Source organism: Acomys minous (assembly GCF_964271855.1).
Source record: "Acomys minous genome assembly, chromosome: 8".
Classification (NCBI taxonomy): Eukaryota; Metazoa; Chordata; class Mammalia; order Rodentia; family Muridae; genus Acomys; species Acomys minous.
The window spans coordinates 40,927,471-40,948,453 of NC_140489.1; the positions used below are offsets into that span (position 1 = coordinate 40,927,471).

General features: G+C 44.8%; 1 protein-coding gene across 3 annotated transcripts; it reads right to left on the reverse strand.

Moving 5' to 3' along the window:
• Positions 1-10,564: 10,564 nt before the first annotated feature.
• AKAP5 (A-kinase anchoring protein 5) lies at positions 10,565-20,478 on the reverse strand. Of its 3 annotated transcripts, XM_084791767.1 has the most exons (3): positions 20,191-20,478; positions 16,132-17,531; positions 10,565-15,963 (listed from the first exon to the last, which is right to left on the reverse strand). In XM_084791767.1, exons 2-3 carry the CDS (start codon positions 17,299-17,301, stop codon positions 15,187-15,189), a joined length of 1,947 nt encoding a protein of 648 aa, XP_084647893.1. In that variant the 5' UTR covers positions 17,302-17,531; positions 20,191-20,478; the 3' UTR covers positions 10,565-15,186. The 3 variants fall into 3 exon arrangements, with proteins under 3 accessions (XP_084647893.1, XP_084647891.1, XP_084647892.1); XM_084791765.1 differs by having other exon boundaries at positions 10,565-17,531; positions 20,191-20,476; XM_084791766.1 differs by having other exon boundaries at positions 10,565-17,531; positions 20,320-20,474.
• Between the last annotated feature and the right edge of the window lie 505 nt (positions 20,479-20,983).

Consider the following 20,983-nt stretch of genomic DNA (forward strand, 5'->3'; position numbering starts at 1 on the left):
TCCTAGATCGGAAGAGCCCCATGTGTTCCGGTGTGTGTGTGTTCACTTGGTTCCTTGGGCCCTCCTCCAGCACAGCTGCCATCAGCTTCTCAGTCACTTCCCCAGAGTAGGTCAGAACTGAAATTTCAAATACTTAAAAACAACTCAGGCCTGGCCTGGTGGCACACACCTCTGTCTGAACACAGGAAGCTGAAGCAGAGTTTACGGCCAGGCTGAGATGAGTCTTAAAAAACAAACAAACAAACAAACAAAAGGGGGCCTGGAGAGATGGCTCAGTGGCTGAGATCACTGGCCATTCTTCTTGAGGCCCAGACTTGTTCTTAACACCCATATCAGGCAGCTCACAACTACCTATAACTCTGACTCTGGGAGAATCCAACACCTCTGATCTCCAAAGCACCTGCACTCTGGAGTGTACACATACCCATGCATAGTTACACATAGTTAAAAATAAGCCTCAAACAAACCTAGGACATTCATACTAAAAAGGACCTAATGAAATCCTCATGTTATCAGGCATACATAGCAAATGTAGGACAATAGAAGGGTTATGCTTCCATGTGATGTGCTACAGATTGCTTCAGGAATGTTCTACAGAGTTTTGCATCCCAGTGTAAGTGGAAACTGGCTTTTGTCTGTTCTATGAATGTGACTTCATATTAGTGACAACAAAATACTAACTTGTAGAAATGATCTTACTTTATAGCATTTTATGCCAATATCACCTTTATTGGGATAAGTAGTCTCTGCTAGCTAATTTTAACACATTTTTTTAATGTCTGGTTTTCTTGTGTAAATATATGTAGACAATATGGGATCCTGGTGCCAGTGAAGGCCAGAAGAGGGTGTCTGGCCTAGAAATGGAGTTACAGGTAGCTATGAGCCACTATATGTTTGCTGGAAACTGAATTCCAGACTTGTGTAAGAGCAGAGGTTGCTCTTAACCACTGAGCCATCTCTCCAGCCCTGCTTACATTTTAAGGCATGATGCAAAAGGCATGAATGGACCCAATTCTTACCAACCAGAACCTGTGCCAAGAGAAAAGTGCTGTCCCAATCAAGAAAGTTCCAAGTGGAAAGGAAAGTCCTCTCTAGTCACTTCTCCAAGGCTTCTTGATCCACTTCTACTCTCTGCTTTACACTCTGTTCATCTGGTTCCAGCCACATGATCTCCAGCCGTGGTTCTTAATTAGTGTATATTAGGATCCCCAGAGGAGAAGAATAAGGAAGAGAGAGGCAGGTAGATATGTTACGTTGACTTATGGCCAGAGGGGTGTTACACACATGTAATCTAAGCATTTGGGAGGCAACAGAGAGAACGGCACCATGGGCCGGGTGTGGTGGTACACACCTTTAATCCTAGCACTGGAGGTGGGGTGGGGGGGGGGTGAGAGTGGGGGGAGTAGAGACAAGTGGATCACTGTGAGTTCGAGGCCAGCCTGGTCTACAAAGTGAGTCCAGGACAGCCAAGGCTACACAGAGAAACCTTGTCAAAAAACAAAAACAAACAAAAAACAAACCAACCAAAGATACAAACAAGAACAACAAAAAACAACAAAAACAAACAAACAAAACACCACCATGAGTTTGAGACAAGTCAGATCTACTTGGTGCCAAGCCAGTTAGAGCTACATAGTAAGCCCCTACTTAAAAAATATAGTAAGTATGACCTTGACTCATGCCTTTATGGAGACAGAGTTATGAAGAGCTGCACTCTGCAAGCTGAGTGCCAAGATACTGAGTGATGTAATTCTATTGTAAGTCCAAAGACAACATAACCAGAAGAGCTATTCGGATAAATTCCAGGCCAGAAGCTAGCAGGCCCAGAAAGAGCTGATGTTGAATTTTTGTTCAAAGTTAGGAAAAGATGGGTTTCTCAGGCAGGGGAAGGTCACCTTTCTGTCCAGGCCTTCAGCTGGTTAAATGAAGGCGGTCTATTTTACCCAATCTACTAGTTCTAATATTACTCCAATCGCAAAATGCCACCACCAAAGCCAGATGTGAAGGCTGACATACTGTATTTGCAGTAAATTAGACAAGTGAGATAATCACCAGCTTACAGAGAGACCAGCCCGAGCACAAAGACCTGTCTCAAAAACAAAACTAAACAAAAAGTCCCTTCACTCACACCCAGAATAGGGGATGGGAATGCAGCTCAGTAGACTGCTTGATTAGCACACACAAAGCCTTGAGTTCAATCCTGCAAAACAATGCATAAATAAAAATAGATGCTAAGCCAGGCGAGGTGTGGACAGCTTGTGAGGTAGAGGCTGGTGGATCTCTGTGAGTTTGAGCCTGGCCTGGTGTACAAAGGGAGTCCAGGACAGCCAGGGCTACACAGAAAAATGGTCTCAAAAAAACCCAAAAAACCCAAACCATCTCTCTATCTTACATATATATCCTATAGCTTAGTCAACACAAATTTAAATGACAGTAAAAACTGTCTTCACCATGTGGATAACTGGCAGTGTGGAGATGTTTGGGGTAATTTCCTGGATGGAGGGCATGATAAGGTTGTTACTGGCATCTAGTGAGTGAAGCCCACGAAGGTTGCTGAGCTGGAAGTGGTGGCACATGCCTGAAATCCCAGCACTTGGGAGGCAGAGGCAGGTGGATTGATGTGAGTTCAAGGTCAGCCTGGTCTACAAAGTGACTCCAAGAAAACCAAGGCTACACAGAGAAACCCTGTCTGGAAAAACAGAGAGGTTGCTGAACATGCCATAATAAAGAGTATCTCCCATTCCTATCCCACTTGAGATGTCTGTAGATTTGAGGTTGGCTAGCTATGATCTTTAAAACTTTAAATTTTGTGGTAGTGCATAAGGGCATAAAAGTTTGGGATTTTTATCTACCCATTTTGGAGTTAATATTGATCTAATGGAATGTCTGATGTATTTATTCCAAAGTCAATTCCATTTATATTATCCTTTGTCTCATCTTTTAGAAGTTTTTATTAAATTGTATGATTTAGAATCAGAGCTGCGGAAATGGTTTAGTAGGTAAAGTGCCACTTACACAAGCATCAGGACCTGAGTTTGTGTCCCCAGAACTCACATATAAAGCCCATGCTGTTACACATGCCTGTAACTACTGTATGTGCTGAAGATGGGAGGCCACAGGTGGACACGTGGGTTCCCGAAGTTCGTAGATCCAGTGAGAAACCTTGTCTGAAAACATAAAGATGGAGACTCATGTGCACTCACCCACCCACACTAACAAGAACAAACACTAGTAAAATAAAATCAGATATATTCATCAACAAACAGTTTAAAATTTAACATACTTTAAAAACAAAAGCCCAATCATCTAGTTCTGTAGCCCAGGCTAGCCTCAAACTCATAATCCTTTTACCTCAGCTTCCTGAGTTCTGGGATTATAGACACGGACTCTTGCTGCTACTTTTAGGTCAAGACAGCTTTGAAGCTGGGCGTGGTGGCACACACCTTTAATCCCAGCACTCAGGAGGCAGAGGCAGGTGGATTGCTGTGAGTTCGAGGCCAGCCTGGTCTACAAAAGTGAGTCCAGGATAGCCAGGACTGTTACACAGAGAAACCCTGCCTCAAAAACTAATAATTAATTAATTAATTAATTAATTAAAAAGACAGCTTTGAATCCATTAATAATGTTTAAGCAATTGTATCTCTAAAGTCCGGTAAAAGAAAAATAAGATTGTAGTTTATAGTTTGTGTAGATTTTAATTTGGCCAAAAGATGGCACCAGCGTGCCATTAAAAAAAAGTGTGTTCTACTCAGTTTTAGCATTACTCTTCAGTTCCTTTCCGTGCAGCTCCTTTGATGAGCTGCATTTGGATTGTTCCTTTCCTTACAATCAGTTTGGTGTTAGGTAATAGCGTCATGACATCCCTCTGTGCATCTGACTTGAAAGAAATACATCAGAGAACAGCATACTTATGACTGTACTATTGAATAGGTCTGAAGATTTTTGCAAACCATTAAGTGTTAAGGATATGGGGTTTTCTTATTCCAATGACATTGTCCCTTCTAATGATATATCAAACTCAGTTAGTGTTTCACCTGAGAGCTAAATAGAGACATTTTTAAAAAAAATCCTACCTTGCTTGGTCATTTTTATAATTCTTTTATTGGCATATATTCATTGTACTTAGTGTTGGGTTTCATAAAGTCAATTTCAAGTATATCTCATGTGCTTTAATCTTAGTCAACCCCCTCCCATTTTCTCCCCTTAGTTCTTTCCTTCCCTCACCCACATGGCTTCCCCAGTCTTCCTTTTAAGGTTTTTTTGGGGGTGCGGTGGGTTTCGAGACAGGGTTTCTATGTGTCACCTTGGCTATCCTGGACTCACTCTGTAGACCAGGCTGGCCTCAAACTCACAGAGATCCTCCTGCCTCTGCTTCCTGAGTGCTGGGATTACTGCTTGTGCCACCATGCCTGGCTTGTTTTTATTAATTAATTAATTAATTAACTAATTAATTAATTAATTTTTGAAGCAAGGTCTCTCAGTCATGTAGCTCTGGCTATTCTGGAATTCAATATGTAGACCAGCCTGGCTTCAAACTCACAAAGGTCTGTGCACCTCTGCCTCCCAGGTGCTGACATTAAAGGCATGTACCACCATGCCCAGCTCTCCCTTCTTTTTTATGTCACATGTATATATGTATAAGGCAGGAAATAAGTGCACCCACCTCATTTTTCTTAGTACAATCTCCAGTTACATCCATTTTCTAGCCAATGACTGTTTCATGAATGGAAGTTCATTGTGTCTGTATACCACGTTTTCTTTATTGATGGATACCTAGGCCATTGTGAATTGTGTAACAAGCATGGATGTGGAGATATCTCTGTAGCATGCCGATGCAGAATTGTGCAGGTATATACCCATAAGTGCTACAGCTAGGAAACAATACTAAGAATTGATGAGTGGGGTTGCATGAGATTTAAAAGCTACCCGGCCCAGGCATAGTGTTTCACCCCTTTAATCTCAACACTTGGGGGGCAGAGGCAGGAAGAACTATGAGTTCGAGGCCAGCCTGGTCTACAGAGTGAGGTCCAGGATAGCCAGGGCTACACAGAGAAACCCTGTCTCAGAAACACAGAAGGAAAAGGAGAGGAAGGGGAAAGGAAGGAGAAAAAGAGGAGGAGGAGCTCCTGTAGCCAAGGAAAAGAGTAAATGGCAGCCTACGGACAGGAGAAGACCTTTACTGGCTGTGCATCTGACAGGATTGCTATCCAGAATATAGAAAGATCTAAAAAAGCTAAACAGACACAAAACAAAAACAAGCAATCCAGTCACTAAGTGGGCTAGAAGAATAAACAGCCAGTGTTCAGAAGGTGAAGCACCAATGGCGAGTAAACATTAAAGTGTGCTCAGCATCCTTAGCCACCACTGAGGCACAGATTAAAGCCACACTAAGACAAAAGGAAGCCGCGTGGACTGCAGTGGATGCACAGATTGGCAGAGCCATTGGATGGCAGAGCCATTGGAAATCAGCACGGAGCTTGCTCAAGCTAGCTCCTAGCTTTCACCTTGCTTCCCTTTCCTCACATTTATTGCCTACACTGTCAGCTCTTAGCCTTTCAAAACTACAGTTCCTGCCAACTGCAAGGATGCTCTTAGATTCCCTCCTTCCTTGCTTCCAAAGGTTGAAGTTTCAGTACAGCGGAATCTTCTTTAAAAATGACCTGATTTTCTCTCAGATAAATTGTCTCCCAGTATTTACACACTGTTAAGCCTTTTTCAGCTGATTTGGTGATATTGTATCAAAATAACAGAAATGAAGTATCCCTCAAGCTGTCAATCTCATGGCGTCCCCTCCTGCCAAACCCCTGAAGGAATGGCAGTGCTATAGGAGGATTCTTGTGTAGTCTTGTATATTATCTGGGGGGTAGAAACCCAGACAGGGAAGGAGGCCTGAGCAGCCAGGTGGCCCACACCTCCATGCTTATCTGCTATTCGACTTGCAGGAAGGCCCAGGGTGAAGGTCCGGGTGCCTCACAGGCCATTGAGGAAGGGAAACCTGTGAATCCAACTCTGCCAGGCAAAGCTGTATAGAGTCCAAATCCTGTGTAGATTAAAGTCTAGGGACAAGGGAAACTTCTTTGCACACCAAAGACTTGGGGAGGGGGAAACGACTCAAAACTCTTCTTACTAGGCTAATTTTGCACCTCCATCACCCTCTCACCCCCTACAAGGCTGCAGTCTCAGCTGCCCTCAGAAAGTGGCTCCTGATTAGCTTACTTTGGCAGTTTCTCTTGAGCCACCAATCCTCCTGTCTCCATGCCTCCAGAGTGCAAGGACTGCAAGTGGGTACCACCAAACCCAGATACACACACACACACACACACACACACACACACACACACACACACACACACACACCCTCATACCCTCATGCAGTGCTGAGCATTAAACCCAGGGTCTTGCACACTCCAGGCCACACTTCAACAGTCCTTCCTGCTCCCTGCTCCCCTTTCAGTCAGTGTTTTAAACTGGGATGAAAAAGCAAGTTTCAAAAAAAAAAAAAAAGTAAGTACAAAAAAGGTAAGTAAGAAAAGTGAGTAGGGAAACCTAACCTTCAGCACCTGTGTGGATGCATCATGCTCAGATGGCTGCACTCAGAGCCACAACAATGGCCAGAGACGATACTCACTTCCACTTGGGGAACAAAGCTCATCCACGAACGCGTTTGAGATTAGCTGTGCAGCTGTGCAGTGGGGTATGCCAGCCGTGCTTTCTCCTGGCATTTTGTTGCTTATTAATTCGTTAGTGGGTGCAGGGTGTGTCAACTGGTTCGCCTAAATTTAAACACAGGTTAAAAAAACTTAAATTAGCCAGGTGTGGTGGTGCATGCCTTTAATCCCAGCACTCAGGAAGCAGAGGCTGGCGGATCTCTGTGAGTTGGAGGCCAGCCTGGTCAACAAAGTGAGTCCAGGACAGTCAAGGCTACATAGAGAAACCCTGTCTCAGAAAAAAAAAATTAATTTGGATTTTCACAAATAGCAAGTTTTACTATCATAGGAAATGATATAAAAGTAAACATACTCAGGTAGTGCAGCCAGGCACGATGGTACATATCTGTAATCCCAGCACTCAGGGAGGCAGAGGCAGGGGGATCTCTGAGTTTGGAGGCCTGCCTGGTCTACATAGCAAGTCCAGGGCAGCCAAGGCTACACAGAGAAACCCTGTCTTGAAAAGCAAAATAAATAAAATACTCAGATAGTATCTTCGAGATTATTTGTTTGTTTGTTTGTTTGTTTGTTTTTGTTTGTTTTAAAGGGTCTCTCGGTATCCCTGGCTCTTCTGGAACTGTTGTATAGACCAGGCTGACCTCAAACTCAGAGATTCTCTTGCCTCTGCCTGGGATTAAAGACAAGCGTCAACACACTAGGCCGGCTAATTGTGATTGCCAACAGACTGTAGAGGCACCTAGGGGACAAGCCTCGAGGAATGTCTGGGAGAGATAGTCTGATTCAAATTACTTGAGTGGAAAGACTCACTCTAACCCAGGCAGCACTGGTCCATGAGCAGGGGTCCTGTACTGCACGGATAGAAGAAAATGAGCTGAGCCCCCCTGCCCTCCCCCCCCCCCCCCCCCGTTCATCCTTCCTGGCCCCCTGTGGAGCCAGTGTGACCAGATGCCTGAAGAAGCCTGCGCCTTACTTCCCTACAGTGATGGACTGTACCCTCCAGCCATGAGCGAAAAGACATCCTCTCTTGGATTGTTTCTCCAAGTATTTTGTCACAGCAGCAAGAAAACAAATGCAGTATGTAAATCTAAGACTTAAAATGGGGGGCCTAGGAAAATGGCAGAGCACTTAAGAGCACTGTCTGCTCTTCCGAAAGACCTGGGTTCAACTCCCAGCACCCACCCAGCAGCTCACAACTGCCTGTAACTCCAGTTCCAAGGGATCTGACACCCTCACACCAACTCACATAAACATTTTAAAAACGGAATAAATTATATTTTTAAAGAAGATTTAAAACGTAGGGCTGGGGTGGTAGGTCAGTTTGTAGAATGTGTACTTTAGCACGCATACATAAAGGCCTGGTGGGATCCCGGCACCCCACAAATGGTGTGACGGCACATACCTATAACCCCAGCATTTTTGAAGTGGGAGCACGGGCATGAGGAGTTCGCGCTGGAGAGACGGCTCGGTTGTTAAGAGCCCTTGTTACACTTGCAGAGCACCTGGCTTCAGTGCCCAGCACTCACACTGGAAGCTTACAACCATCTGTAATGCCAGCTCTCGGGGATCTGACAGCCTCTTCTCGTCTCCACAAGCACCAGGCATGCAGGTGACGCACATGCATGCAGGCAAAACACTCACACATAAAGTAATAATGAAACAAAATGGTAGATTTTGCTACCTGGGAATTATGCCTGACATAATTTACAGACCAGGATAGAAAAAATTGGAAGTTTAATGAGTCCAAATATTTAATCCTTTAGGTATAATGATAGTCAAAATATTAAGGGATTAGGGGGAAGTCTAGAAAATTGAGGAGAATTCTGAGTAAGATTCCTCTGAAATCAGGGCTCACTGCTGCCTATGTGCCGTAGTTGGTAGAGAGCTCATGCCTGGTTGGCTAACTCCACCTGAACCAAGCAGTGGCCATTTGTCCTAGCATTCTGTCTTCGCAGGGCTGCCTTTGGGCACTCCAATGTCCAACAGGCTAGAGACACTCTGGTTTGGGACAGTCTCTTTTAGGGATGTGACATTCTTGGTGATTAAAGCCCTTGTTCTGCGCACAGTTCCACATAGAGCCCATCCCTTGACCTTGTCTGTTGCCAGGCAGGTTGCATTAGTCATCAGAACGATTAACAACGTGGCCCACCGATGACCATACTGACCAAACCTTCCTGTCACCACACAAAAGTAGAGATGTCAGCGCAAGAATTTGGTAGTGAAGGATTAGACTGCAGGTTTTGAGGGCTAGAGTCCAAGGTGGACACGTGCAAATTCACAATTTGAAGTCTAGTATCTCCTCCCCTTGAAAAAAAATATATTTGTGCAGTTGCAAATGACTGCATCTACTTCAGTGTCCTCCTGTGCTCTGAAGCACCCAGGAAAGCAGAAATGGAAGGCTCTGGCATGTAAAAGGGAAAAGCGCACGAGAAGCTTAATCTCACCCACCAATTGCATGGTCACGAAGGTCAGGCTGCTGGGAATGTGGTGCAGTGGCAGAGCACGTGTCTAGCAAGCACAAGGCTCTGGGTTCGATTCCCAACATGGTTACAAATCTAACCTTCTCCCTCCTCTATGTTCCCTGGCACAGATGATGACCATGTATCTACAGAACTTCAAAAGCCCTTGTGCAAGGTGTCCTTGCTCCCACCTGACTCCTTGAATTTATCCCTTAAGAGCCAGGTGAATGTCAAAGCTGAAAGTCCTATTTCAGTTTAGCCACAAAACAAAGGATGCAGAATCTTGCTAGCACCAGGTAGGTAACGGCTTTGCCCCACTCTGATTGGCTGGCATTTACAGAGTCCTTGCTAAGGCTGGCAATCCCAGCCCCTCCCTTCCTGAAGCCGACTTGGCTGAAGATTTTCTGTGCAGTGCGCACATATATTTACTTTGTCCCCTACCTCATGAATTAAGTCCTCAGGAAACCAAAGCAAGATGGGGACAGAGGACTTTAGACTTCAGGGTTGCAGGTGAGTCTGTAAGGAATTAACACACTTGGTGATGAGTACAGTCTGTAATTTTGGTTTCACTAAGCGCTACGCTGAGTGACATGCTTATAATCCTAGCACTCATGATGTATAGGCAGAGGCAGGAAGATCTCAAATTTGGGAACAGCCTGAGTGACACAGACCTTGTCTCAAATTACAAAAAATAACTTTTTTAAAGTTCTTAACAGCCAGGTGTGGTGGCACACATATAGCAGTACTGTGTCACGAGCCTCCCACAGTCAAAGTTCAAATGGCATCAAATTCAGACCTGCTTGCTCTTGTAGTTTTTCCAGTTGAGTCTGCATTTCTCTGCTGGACGTGGGCTTTTTTTTTCCCCCCGAGACAGGGTTTCTCTATGTAGCATTGGCTGTCCTAGACTCTCTTTGGAGACCAGGCTGGCCTCGAACTCACAGCAATGCACCTGCCTCCCAAGTCCTGGGATTAAAGGCCTGTGTCACCATGCACAGCTGGAGGTGTACTTCTTTCCGTCTGTGTTGGAATGTCTGTCCAGTCCCCAGCAGAGTGGAACTTTCTGTAGAACTAACTTTTCTCATCAGTGTGATCTTTACAGTTTTAGGAAATAAACATAATTTACCATATCCCTTTTTAAAGACACAGACAAATGAGCGAATATAACATTTATTCTGTATTAGTACATAAATTAAGTCAGCTTGAAAACTTTTTCTCTACAGAGTATTATTTCTTTAATATCAGCCTTTGATTCACAGTAATACTAATTTTAATGACAATACAAAATGATACTCTTACTTTTATAATGGCCCATCCAGTTAACATTTCTACAGCCAACAACTGACACATGAGGCCTTGCCCAGGCCTATTTCTGCACCTGGTCACAAGTCAGAATTGGATACACTGTTTATGTCCAGATTGCCTGTGTATGTAGGTCTCAGCTTCTTCATTCTAAACAAATTCACCCCTTATTTGGCACTTAACTTTTTGCAGTGGCTCTGCCTTATGCCCTGCTCTGGCTCCTGTTGCCACCTCCTATACACACACACACACACACACACACACACACACACACACACACACACACACGCCCTGCCCAGGATGACCTGTGGGAAGCCTTTTATCCAGGTATTTGACAGGAGCTAACACACTGAATCTAAATCTGGGCAGCCATACTTATTACATACATACATATTAGAATGTAGATGCATTCTAATAAATTTTTGTCACCAAGGATCATTTCAAAAAATTCTTTTTTAAAATGTGCAGTAAAATGCAGAATGGATTAAAAATTTCAATTCGATATAAGAAACTTTGAGACATGGTAAAACAGGAATTCAAACCTAAAGAACTCTACAACTTAACTGAAGATATTTTTAAAAATGCAAAAACGGCAGGCAGAAAAGCCAAATCCTCATGTATTTAGTATTTGTATTAAACTCGAAAGTAGACTTCAGTGAAGCTGCCTGAAGAGCCTTTTCAAACAACAGGGTTTGAAAGTGTAACAATCATTTTAAAATGCTGCCACCACCCCCTAAAAACTCTCAACTATATACATATTTGAAAAAAAAAAATAAGGCACCTGAAAGCCAGACATTTGCAGACGAAGTGTGGGCTGCAGAGGCACAGGCAAGGCTGAGCCAGGGCTCTCTCACAGGCCACACCGCTAATGAAGGGCTCGCCCAATAGATTGGTGAGACCGCGTCGTCATCTCTCAGAAATAAAGCCGTGTCTAAGACTCCACTAAACAGTAGACTAATTAAGATCATCACCTTCTTCATGCTGTCAAGCCCGTTGCCTGGGAGGAAGATTATGCAGACAGCTTTTCTGAAGAGCTCCATTTGTGCCACATGCTTATTATTCTTGGAGGTGGAGGGGGTGGCAGGGCGCATGATTTCTGTTGGAAAGTTCTTTTGTTTTCCGCTACCTTTACTTAAATGTTACTGGGTACTATTTTTAATATCATAAAAGGTGCTTTGAAAAAAATGTTAAGTGAATAGTGACACACTCGCACACACGCGCACACACACACACACACACACACACACACACACACACACACAATGGAGGTAAGTGCTCATATTCTCAGTGTTGTAAGAAGTGGGGTGAATAATACTAGACTCCTAAGAGGGTGAAGATAATACACTGAGAAAATCATCAAGTATCTGATTGACGCCCCCAGCCTTAGAAAATTCTGAGTTCAAAAAAGAAATTTGATCTTAGCTAATAAATGTTCATTAAAGGCAGATTTCAGTTAAAATTAATGTGAGTGCCATAGGTTGATGTCTTTAAACTGGTCAGTTAAAGGCCAAAAGGGTGTAAATGGAGTCTGACTTTTTCTAAATGCTTTGCATTGAAGGTCAAACTGCTTGAAATTCATCCCATTGTAATAAACTATTTTATGGTAGACTTCTAAGCCATATCTATGGTTCCTGCTTATTTTTATAACAACAGAACAGTTTGGATCATCTTAAAATTCACTATAATTTGGCCATGTAGCAGACACATCAGGTTACAACCCATTAATGAATTTCCGCATTCTGTTTATGATGGACCGAAGTAACTCCATTTTGCTTAAAACTTTCATTGCTGTATTTAGGGGACATCCTCTTGAACTCCGGATCTAGAAAAACCCACAAAGATACACTTGGCACAGAGATATAGAATAACCAATCAGCTGGAAAATAAAGTACTAAAAATGTAAACGCTCCCCCAGATTTCTCAAGAGTTCTTCCTTAGAAGTTAATTATTTGTGGTTTGACATCGGACTAGTACCAGACAAATATCAATTAGTTCAAGAAATAATCAATAGGATACCTGCCAAACTAAAAGCCCACCTTCTTGCTCTCTCACTTGCCACAATCTATAAAACGTTCTTTCCTTCTTGCATTTGGGACTCGCACCTGATCCGCTGTGTCGGTGATGTGTAGGGCCAGCTTACGCTGAATGATTAATAAACAAGACCCTTGTGTGTTTACATACATATTGGCTCCTAGTCTCACAACTAAAAGAGTCCGGCACAACATTTACAGATGGAAGTTCTGTTTATTTAAGTCCTCAGAAAAGCCAGAGACATCATTTAAGGATGAAGAATATATTTTCCTATAAAAATAGTCTATCATAATGCATTCTAACCAAAGGCGTGGTTGTCTAACAACAGTGTAGGGAACACACACACACATACACACACACACACACACCAAAACCTGAAACCTAGGGCTACTTTCTTACCCCCAAGATCACACATTTACTTTGTGCCTACTTTTCAAAATCCCCAAAATCAAAATACCTCCAATAGCTGCTAAGAGCTGTATATTTTATTGATTTTACTCATTCATAAGAAGTTATTAGAAACTGTAATACAAGTATAATAATGGAGCCAATATTATAGTAAATAGATAGAGGATTATTTAAAGTACTGAAAAGTGCACCAACTCTAATTAGGCTTTTAAAACTGTTCATTTTCAAACATATATGTGGTAGCTATGTATACAAGTCTACTAGCACCGTAGGCAGTGGGTTAAAGTACTCTTTCAAAAACGACTTAGCAGTGATTTTTGGTTTTACATCTAAAAGGAACACAAAAGAAATTTACTGAGGGGGGGGTCATGTGTTTTTATGTAGCTAAATTGAAAGATATCCCCATCACCCATTAAAAACATGAAGATGGGCAGGCCTAAAGAAAATATCATTTTCCAGCCAAGTATCTTACTAAACATTCACCATTTGGTTAAATTCCTTCTGTGCAAGATCACAATATGTATTTATAAAAAGAAAGTATAGGAAGAAGCAGTGTATACATATGCAATCCATAAACACAGTGTAGATGCACAGCAGATGAAAAACAGTGGTGCTTGCTGGGCAGTGGTGGTCTTTAATCCTCAGGAGGCAGTGGTGCTCATGCCTAAGGACGATGCTCTTCAACAGACATCATACCATCTGTACTGCATCTTTTGTAGCTAGTTGTAACAACATCACCTAATTTAGATAGTGGGGTGGGAGTGCTGTACAATATGGACCCTAATGCAGGGATAGGGAGTATGTTACAGTGTTACAGCTAGACACAATGAAAAACACTGGTGTTGAAAATCTAGGCTTTCCCATGATGGTTTTTTGTTGTTGTTGTTCTGTTTTGTTTTGTTCCCCCCCCCCCCACACACACACAGGATTTCTCTGTGTAGCCATGGCTGTCCTGGACTTGCTTTTATAGGCCAGTCTGGCCTCAACTCACAGTGATCCACCTGCCTCTGCTTCCTGAGTGCTAGGATTAAAGGTGTGCACCACCATGCCTTTGACTTTTAATTCAGTTGTACATATAGTTCATTTTTGGCCAAGAAGAACTATTTTCGGGCTGGAGAGATGGCTCAGCAGTTAAGAGCACTGTCTGCTCTTCCAAAGGTCCTGTGTTCAATTCCCCAGCAACCACATGGTGGCTCACATCTATAATGCGTTCTGGTGTGCAGGCATACATGTAGGCAGAACACTGTATGTGTATAAATAAATCTTAAAAAAAAAAGAAGAACTATTTTCACAAGAATATTATGGAGCTGGCTGTGGTGGTCCACACCTTTAATCCCAGCACTTGGGAGTTAGAGGCCAGCTTGGTCTATAAAGCGAGTCCAGGACAGCCAAGATAACACAGAAAAACCCTGTCTTGAAAAACTAAAAAAAGAAAAGGAAAAAGAATATTACGGTTTCCTGGGTCTTTAGGAATAGCTCTGGCCAGGTGGTAGTAGCACACACCTTTAAGGCAGAGGCAGTGGCAGAGGCAGTGGCAGAGGCAGGTAGATCTCTGTGAATTTGAGACCAGCTTGGTCTACAGAGTGAGTTCCAGGATAGCCAGGTATTACACAGAAACCCTGTCTTGAAAAAAGCAAAACCAAAAATAAAAAAATCCCTCTGCTAAGGGAATCCTTTGCCTTCTGGATAGAAAGCACTATTCCCCTTTTAAGTTCTCAACAGATGGGGCCACACACAGATGGGTATATACAGGTCTGCTGGGCAAGGAAGATGGAGAGAGAAAACAGACTCCCGGTTTCCGTGCTTTTATGCTTGTTGACTACTTGCCTGAAGGAACCTGTGAATGGCTTTTGTAAGGAACTTGTTCAGGACTAGAAACCAACTCGCCTAGTTCACCATTAGACACAACAGGAACACACACTGGCAAAGAAAAGCGAATGCAGCGGTCACCTATACACGGCGTTCCAGCGTTGTGACAGTAGAGACCAGGGGAGCAGCTAGCATACCAAGTGCTCAAGAAGTACTCTCACTTCGTCAAAGCTGCCATTTCTGCACCTCCCTGTATGTCACTTCATACTGTCATCTGGGCTGATACCCCCCTGTGCCCCCCCCCCATGCACCCCCATCCAGAACTGACTGTGTTTCAATGACAGAGTTTTATAAACTTCATTTATTCTTTAGCACTTCTGGGCTGGAATTGTATCTTTCGATTCCACAGAAGATAAGCCTCTAATTTATCACTGAGAGAGGAGAAGTGCCACAAACGTATAAAAGAATCCATCTTTTAAGGGGTTTCTCCCTCTTCCTGTGATCTGGAAGTGCAGTCACTGTACCAGGGCATTTATTTTGTCGTCCCCGGAAACCATTTCATTCACCAGCTGTTCTACAGACAGCTCGATAGCATTCTTGACGAGAGAAGAAGCTGTTTCTATTAAGAGTGTTTCATATTGCTCTGAAGTTCTCCCGTCGAAATCACCATCATTAGCAAAAACCCCTACTTGCTCATTTTCCATTGAAACTAGGAATTGCTTAGGGACGTTTTTAGATTTCTTAACATCAAATTCACTGATTTCAGTGTCTGTAATGATAATAGCTATTGGCTCCATCCTTTTGCTTTCTTCTGATCGGGGTTTCTCTGCATCAATTCCATTTTCTTTCAGATCTGGTGCCTGGCTTACTGTGGCTTCCTCTGCCTGGGACACTGTAGCTTCCTCTGCCTGACTAACCATAGCTGCCTCTACTTGGCTGACTGCAGCTTCCTCTACCTGGCTAACTGTAGCTTCCTCTGCCTGGCCGGCTGTACCTTCCTCTGCCTGGCCAATTGCAGCTTCCTCTGCCTGGCCGGCTGTAGCTTCCTCTGCCTGGCTGGCTGTAGCTTCCTCTGTCTGGGACACTGTAGCTTCCTCTGCCTGGCCGGCTGTAGTTTCCTCTGCCTGACTAACTATAGCTGCCTCTACTTGGCTGACTGTAGCTTCCTTTGCCTGGCCCACTACAGCTTCCTCTGCCTGGGACACTGTAGCTTCCTCTACCTGGCCAATTGCAGCTTCCTTTGCCTGGGCAACTGTAACTTCTTCTGCCTGGGACACTGTAGCTTCCTCTGTCTGGCTGACTGTAGCTTCCTCTACCTGGCCTACTGTAGCTTCCTCTGCCTGGGACACTGTAGCTTCCTCTGTCTGGCTGACTGTAGCTTCCTCTGCCTGGCCGGCTGTAGCTTCTTCCAGCTGGCTGACTATAGCTTTCTCTGCCTGGCCTACTATAACTTCCTCTGCCTGGCTGACTGTAGCTTCCTCTGCCTGGCCGGCTGTAGCTTCTTCCAGCTGGCTGACTATAGCTTTCTCTGCCTGGCCTACTATAACTTCCTCTGCCTGGCTGACTGTAGCTTCCTCTGCCTGTGCCACTGTAATTTCCTCGGCTTTGCTCAGTTTACCTTTCTCTGCTTGACTCAATATAGTTTCCTCTGCTTGGATGACGGTAGCTTCCTTTACTTGGCCCACTGTAGCTTCCTCTGCCTGGCTCAGAGCAATTTCTTCTGCTTTCTTTTCTTCAGCAGCATTCCCTCTACTCCTCTCATCTTTTGCACTTGGTGCACTCTCTTGGATGCTGGCACTGGGTTGTTCCACACCGCGCCAATGTATGGTTGCTGGTGAGGGAGGAGCCGCAGAAGCCACTGGCTGCGGGATGGCTGCTTCTGAGCTCTCAAGTAGATTTGCTTGCTGTGCTTGTACACGTGGCTTTTCCGTAATCACTTTAGTTTCCGTTTCCATCTGAATAGCAGAAGACTTGTTTTCTAATTCCAGTTCTACGGAAATCACCTTTTCTGCTGATGTGACACTGTTGCTTCCATGTGATTCTCGGCCCTCCTTACCATCCTCCGCCAACACACCTTCCTGTAGGCCCTGGGTGGACTTAGCCTGGATTGCCTGGTCAGCCAGCTGGGTCTGGGCTTTTATCTCCAAATCGTCAGCATCTCCCTGGACCCTGACGTAGCCTGAGTCTTCTGTGAGTTTGGAATGACGACTTCTTTTTGCCCCTCTTGAGAATCTTAGGCAAGGAATCTTAAGTCTGGATTTTGCCTTTTTTTCAGGAAGTGCTGCATCCTCAGGCTGCGCTTCAGGCTCAGATAACTTCGGCTTTTTTGAAGACTCAGACCTTTTCCTGCGTGTCACAAAGCGTTTGATGGAGGCCCAGGCTCCCGCTGGCTGCGGCTGAGGAGAAACCCCCGCTTCTGGGGGACACTTCTTTGTCACCTCAGCAGTCTCAGAACCAGCTTTGGGCTTCATCTTGTTTGCTTTCTTTCTTCTCTTGAAGCAAAGTGTGGCTGTTTTTCTCTCTTGTCTCTCTTCCTGAGGACTCACTGCTACTGGCCCCTTCTCATCCTTAGTTTCTATTTGAATCTCAGAAACCCTGGTCTCCTCCATTTTTACGGTGCACTCTTTCATTGTCTGGAAAGGTGTCTTCTCTCTTCCTCCTGAAGTCTTTGATGACAAAAATATCACACCAAGTCCAATGTCTCCCGGGCTGCTGCCCTGCTTTTACACTGCCCTTGTTTCTATGGCTTCTTCAGGATACAAATGCCTTGTTTATCTGTTGCTCATGATTTCGTCTTTTAATTTCCTCTTAGAGTGAGAACTCTTTCCTGGACAAAATTCTCCTTTATTCAAAGATCAACCTGATGAGAGAAAAGAGTGGGGTTTTATTTCACTGTGAGCCTATTATTTTATTTTGTTTGGCTTTTCAAGGCAAGGTTTCTCTCTGTAGCTCTGGTTGTCCTGGAACTCACTCTGTAGAGGAGGCTGGCCCTGAACTCAGAGCTCTGCCTGCCTGGGCCCCCCCCCTCCTCCCTGCAGTGCTGGGATTAAAGGTGTGTGCCATCATCACCCTGGGGAAACCTTTTTGTTTGTTTGTTTGTTTGTTTTGAGATAGGGCTTCTCTGTATAGCCTTGATGGTCCTGGACTCACTTTGTAGACCAGGCTAGCCTCGAACTCACATCAATCCACCTGCTTCTGCCTCCCAAGTACTGGGATTAAAGGTGTGCACCACCATACCCAGCTGAAACTTATTATTTTTAATATAAACTGTATCATATGGGGCATGTGTTACATGGAGGTACATACTAAAACAACTTACGGTTATAAATTGAAGCTTGTTTTTGCCTCATCAAGAAGATTTTAGTGTGAACCCGTTTTGTTCTCTTATTTTTGTTAACGCTTTGTTTGAAGTCACTCTGCAAGTGTGCCCTTAGTGGTCTCACCATGAATTGTTTATGGCCCCCACAAATTGAGTTTAGCAAATAACAAAGTACAAGGGAGGGCAGGGAGATAGAGAAGCCAGGCAACTTTCTCATCACGTACAGCCAAGAGCTGTGGTGCTGCTAGGGACTTGGGAGATGACGCAAGATTAACGAATGACAAAATTGAGCTCCCAAGTGGGCAATGGGGCTTGCAGAAAGCCTTAGGCTAGATGAGGACCTAGCCAGAGTTACAAGTAGAAATCTTGACTCTCCGCTGTTCTTTGCATTTTAACATAAGGTTTCTGTTCTAAAAATGGACATTCCATCAAGAAGGTGCTACTTTCCAAACATACTCTCAGAAAAACCCAGCACTTGCTGTCATTCTTTGCTCTTAAAGTCGTTGTGTAACTTTGACATCTTCACCGAAGTATTGGCTACTCTTACTTTCCCATTGCAACTGCTCACAGCTGGAGGTAAGTTAGTGACTGTAACAGCCAGCGTTTGGTTGCGCAACTCTTGTGTACAAGGCAGCGCTGAGCACTTTCTCATGCATCTCTAACCTGCACCCCAGCGTTCCAGAGTGAGGAGGCGGTGATATCTCCATCTGCAGCTAAGCAGCCTGCCTGAGACTACAGAGCTAGTCGGCGGCGACAGTGCTAAGGTTTAACCCAAGACTGCCTGCTTCTGAAGCTTGTGCTTTGAGGTCCATGGGAAAGTGAATTGCTTTAAGATGCTAATCTGAGGCTGGTTGTGGTGGTGCAGGAAGGAGTGTAATTCCAGCAAGTGGGAGGTAGAGGTAGGAGAATCAATCAAGGCCATCCACAGTTGTGTAGCGTAGTCGAGGCCAGCACTGGCTACGTGAGACTCTGTCTTAAGGTAGAAAAAAGTATAAAGCTAAGCTTTTGGCCTCGTATATAGCTCAATGACAGAGCATTAACCTAGTATGCCACAAGGTCCTGGATTTGATCCTTAGTGCCACCAACATCATCATCATCATCATTATCATCATCATCATTATCATCATCGTCGTCGTTGTCCACAGAATGACATGGCTTAAAGAATAGGGACCAGGAGTGATTAGCTAACAACAGCCCCATGAATTTTAGGTGATAGATGTCCTGAGTTAGGCAAAGGGGCTGCTTCCTTATTCTGGTTTCATGTACATTCCTCCCTGAGCTTTCCTTTGGGTATCAGCTCCTAATTCTCTGTAGAACCAAAACCCTGGAAAATCATTTCAAGATCTAAGGAAATAGTTTTTAAGGGTAAGTATTGTGCGTTTCATCTTTCTACACAGAAACATAAAATTCTAGAATAATGATGAAGCCAAAATAACATTTACTGTCTCTCTTTACATACTGTAATAGCACTAGAGCCCAGTCTTAATGGCTCCAAGTCTTCTTTCCCTGTGCTGTCAGTGCCTGATGCTCGAGCGAGCATTTCTTCTAAGCAGAGATGTGTGTATTGACAGAAGAAATATTCTAATGAGATCATATTCCGGGAAGTATCTGAAACTAACCCGAATGGCCTAGATGTTTGCACGAGAGGCTTCTTTTAATGTACATCACTGTCGGGATCAATGCCCCAACAAGTGTATTCGAGGCAGGGAAAGGATGCAGCCAGCAGGCGTTAAAACTTTGCAGAGTGTTAAGTCTGCAAATGATTTGCCTTTACCTTCGAGAGGAGCTCTATCGCCTTGGATCCTGGCAGAATCTCATGTCTAAGGCCACAGAAAACAACACCCTTTCCCCCTTGAGCAGCAAAGAGCAACCACTATCCAAACAGAGCAAAGAACCTTTCCCAGCCCCAGCACCAGACACAAACCACGAAGCTTCCTCCTGGAGGAAGGACTCTCCAGGCTTGACGCCCCTGTAGCAGGAGACAGAGCTCAGGATAAAGTGCTCAGAAAGGAAAATACCGGGGGCGTGGAACAGATAGCCTAGCTTCAAGCTATCTGCAGAATTATCATAGCTCGAAGCCGAAAACCACAGTACCCCCAAAAAGCCTTGAAGAAGGAAAAGGGTTAGGCAACCGGTGCCAAGGCACCAGCTGCACCGCGTGCGAAACGAGCGGGTGGCAGAACTGCCCAGGGTCACCCACCTGGAGACGCCTGAGGATCAGCGACCTTGCAGTCTCCGCTCCCTCGCTATCTGATGACCGGGACCCCCGGGTCTGTTGCTGTCACCAGGGGCTCAGCGCATTCATTCCTGATCCAGAGTCTCCACTTACCCAGATTGTCGCAGTCTCAGGGCAGCCCTGATGGCGAGGTCGAGGCGCACGGGCCCAAACAACTGGGAGCACCGGAGGCCGTGAAGCGCGCAGACCTCTGCAGAGGGACCGCAGCCGCGCGCCCCCTCCCCAGCGAGGAGAGAGACAGCTGGCCGCGCCAATACGCGTGGAGTACCGGGGCGGGACTACGGTCCGGGGCGGAGCCAACTCAGCCAGCCACCTGCCAGCCTACTGCCCCGCCGCCCAAAAGATCTCCATGCTCCCGCCCAGGACGCATCTCCGCGCAAAATGACATCAGGGTCTGGGGTAGAAGGACCACTAAGGCAGAGCAGGAGGACTGCAAGAAGAGGGCAGAGGACCCCTCATTTCCTAAGACTCATAGCCGCAAAAACCCTGTTTGAATTTATGTTCCCACCATAACCCCCCTCGAACATTAAAGGCAAAGTAGACAGCATATCTTTAAAGAAGGATTGACGGGGCTGGTAGGATGGTTCAGCTGAGAGCAGTTTGCACTTTCAGAGAGTCTGCTTCCAGAGGAGTAGAGTTCGAGTCCCAGTACCCACACCAGGCGGATCACAACCACCTGTAACCAGCTCGAGGGATCTCTTGCTTCTACAGGCAAAATATACTGACGTGCACATGCCTGCCTCCCCCAAAACTAAAA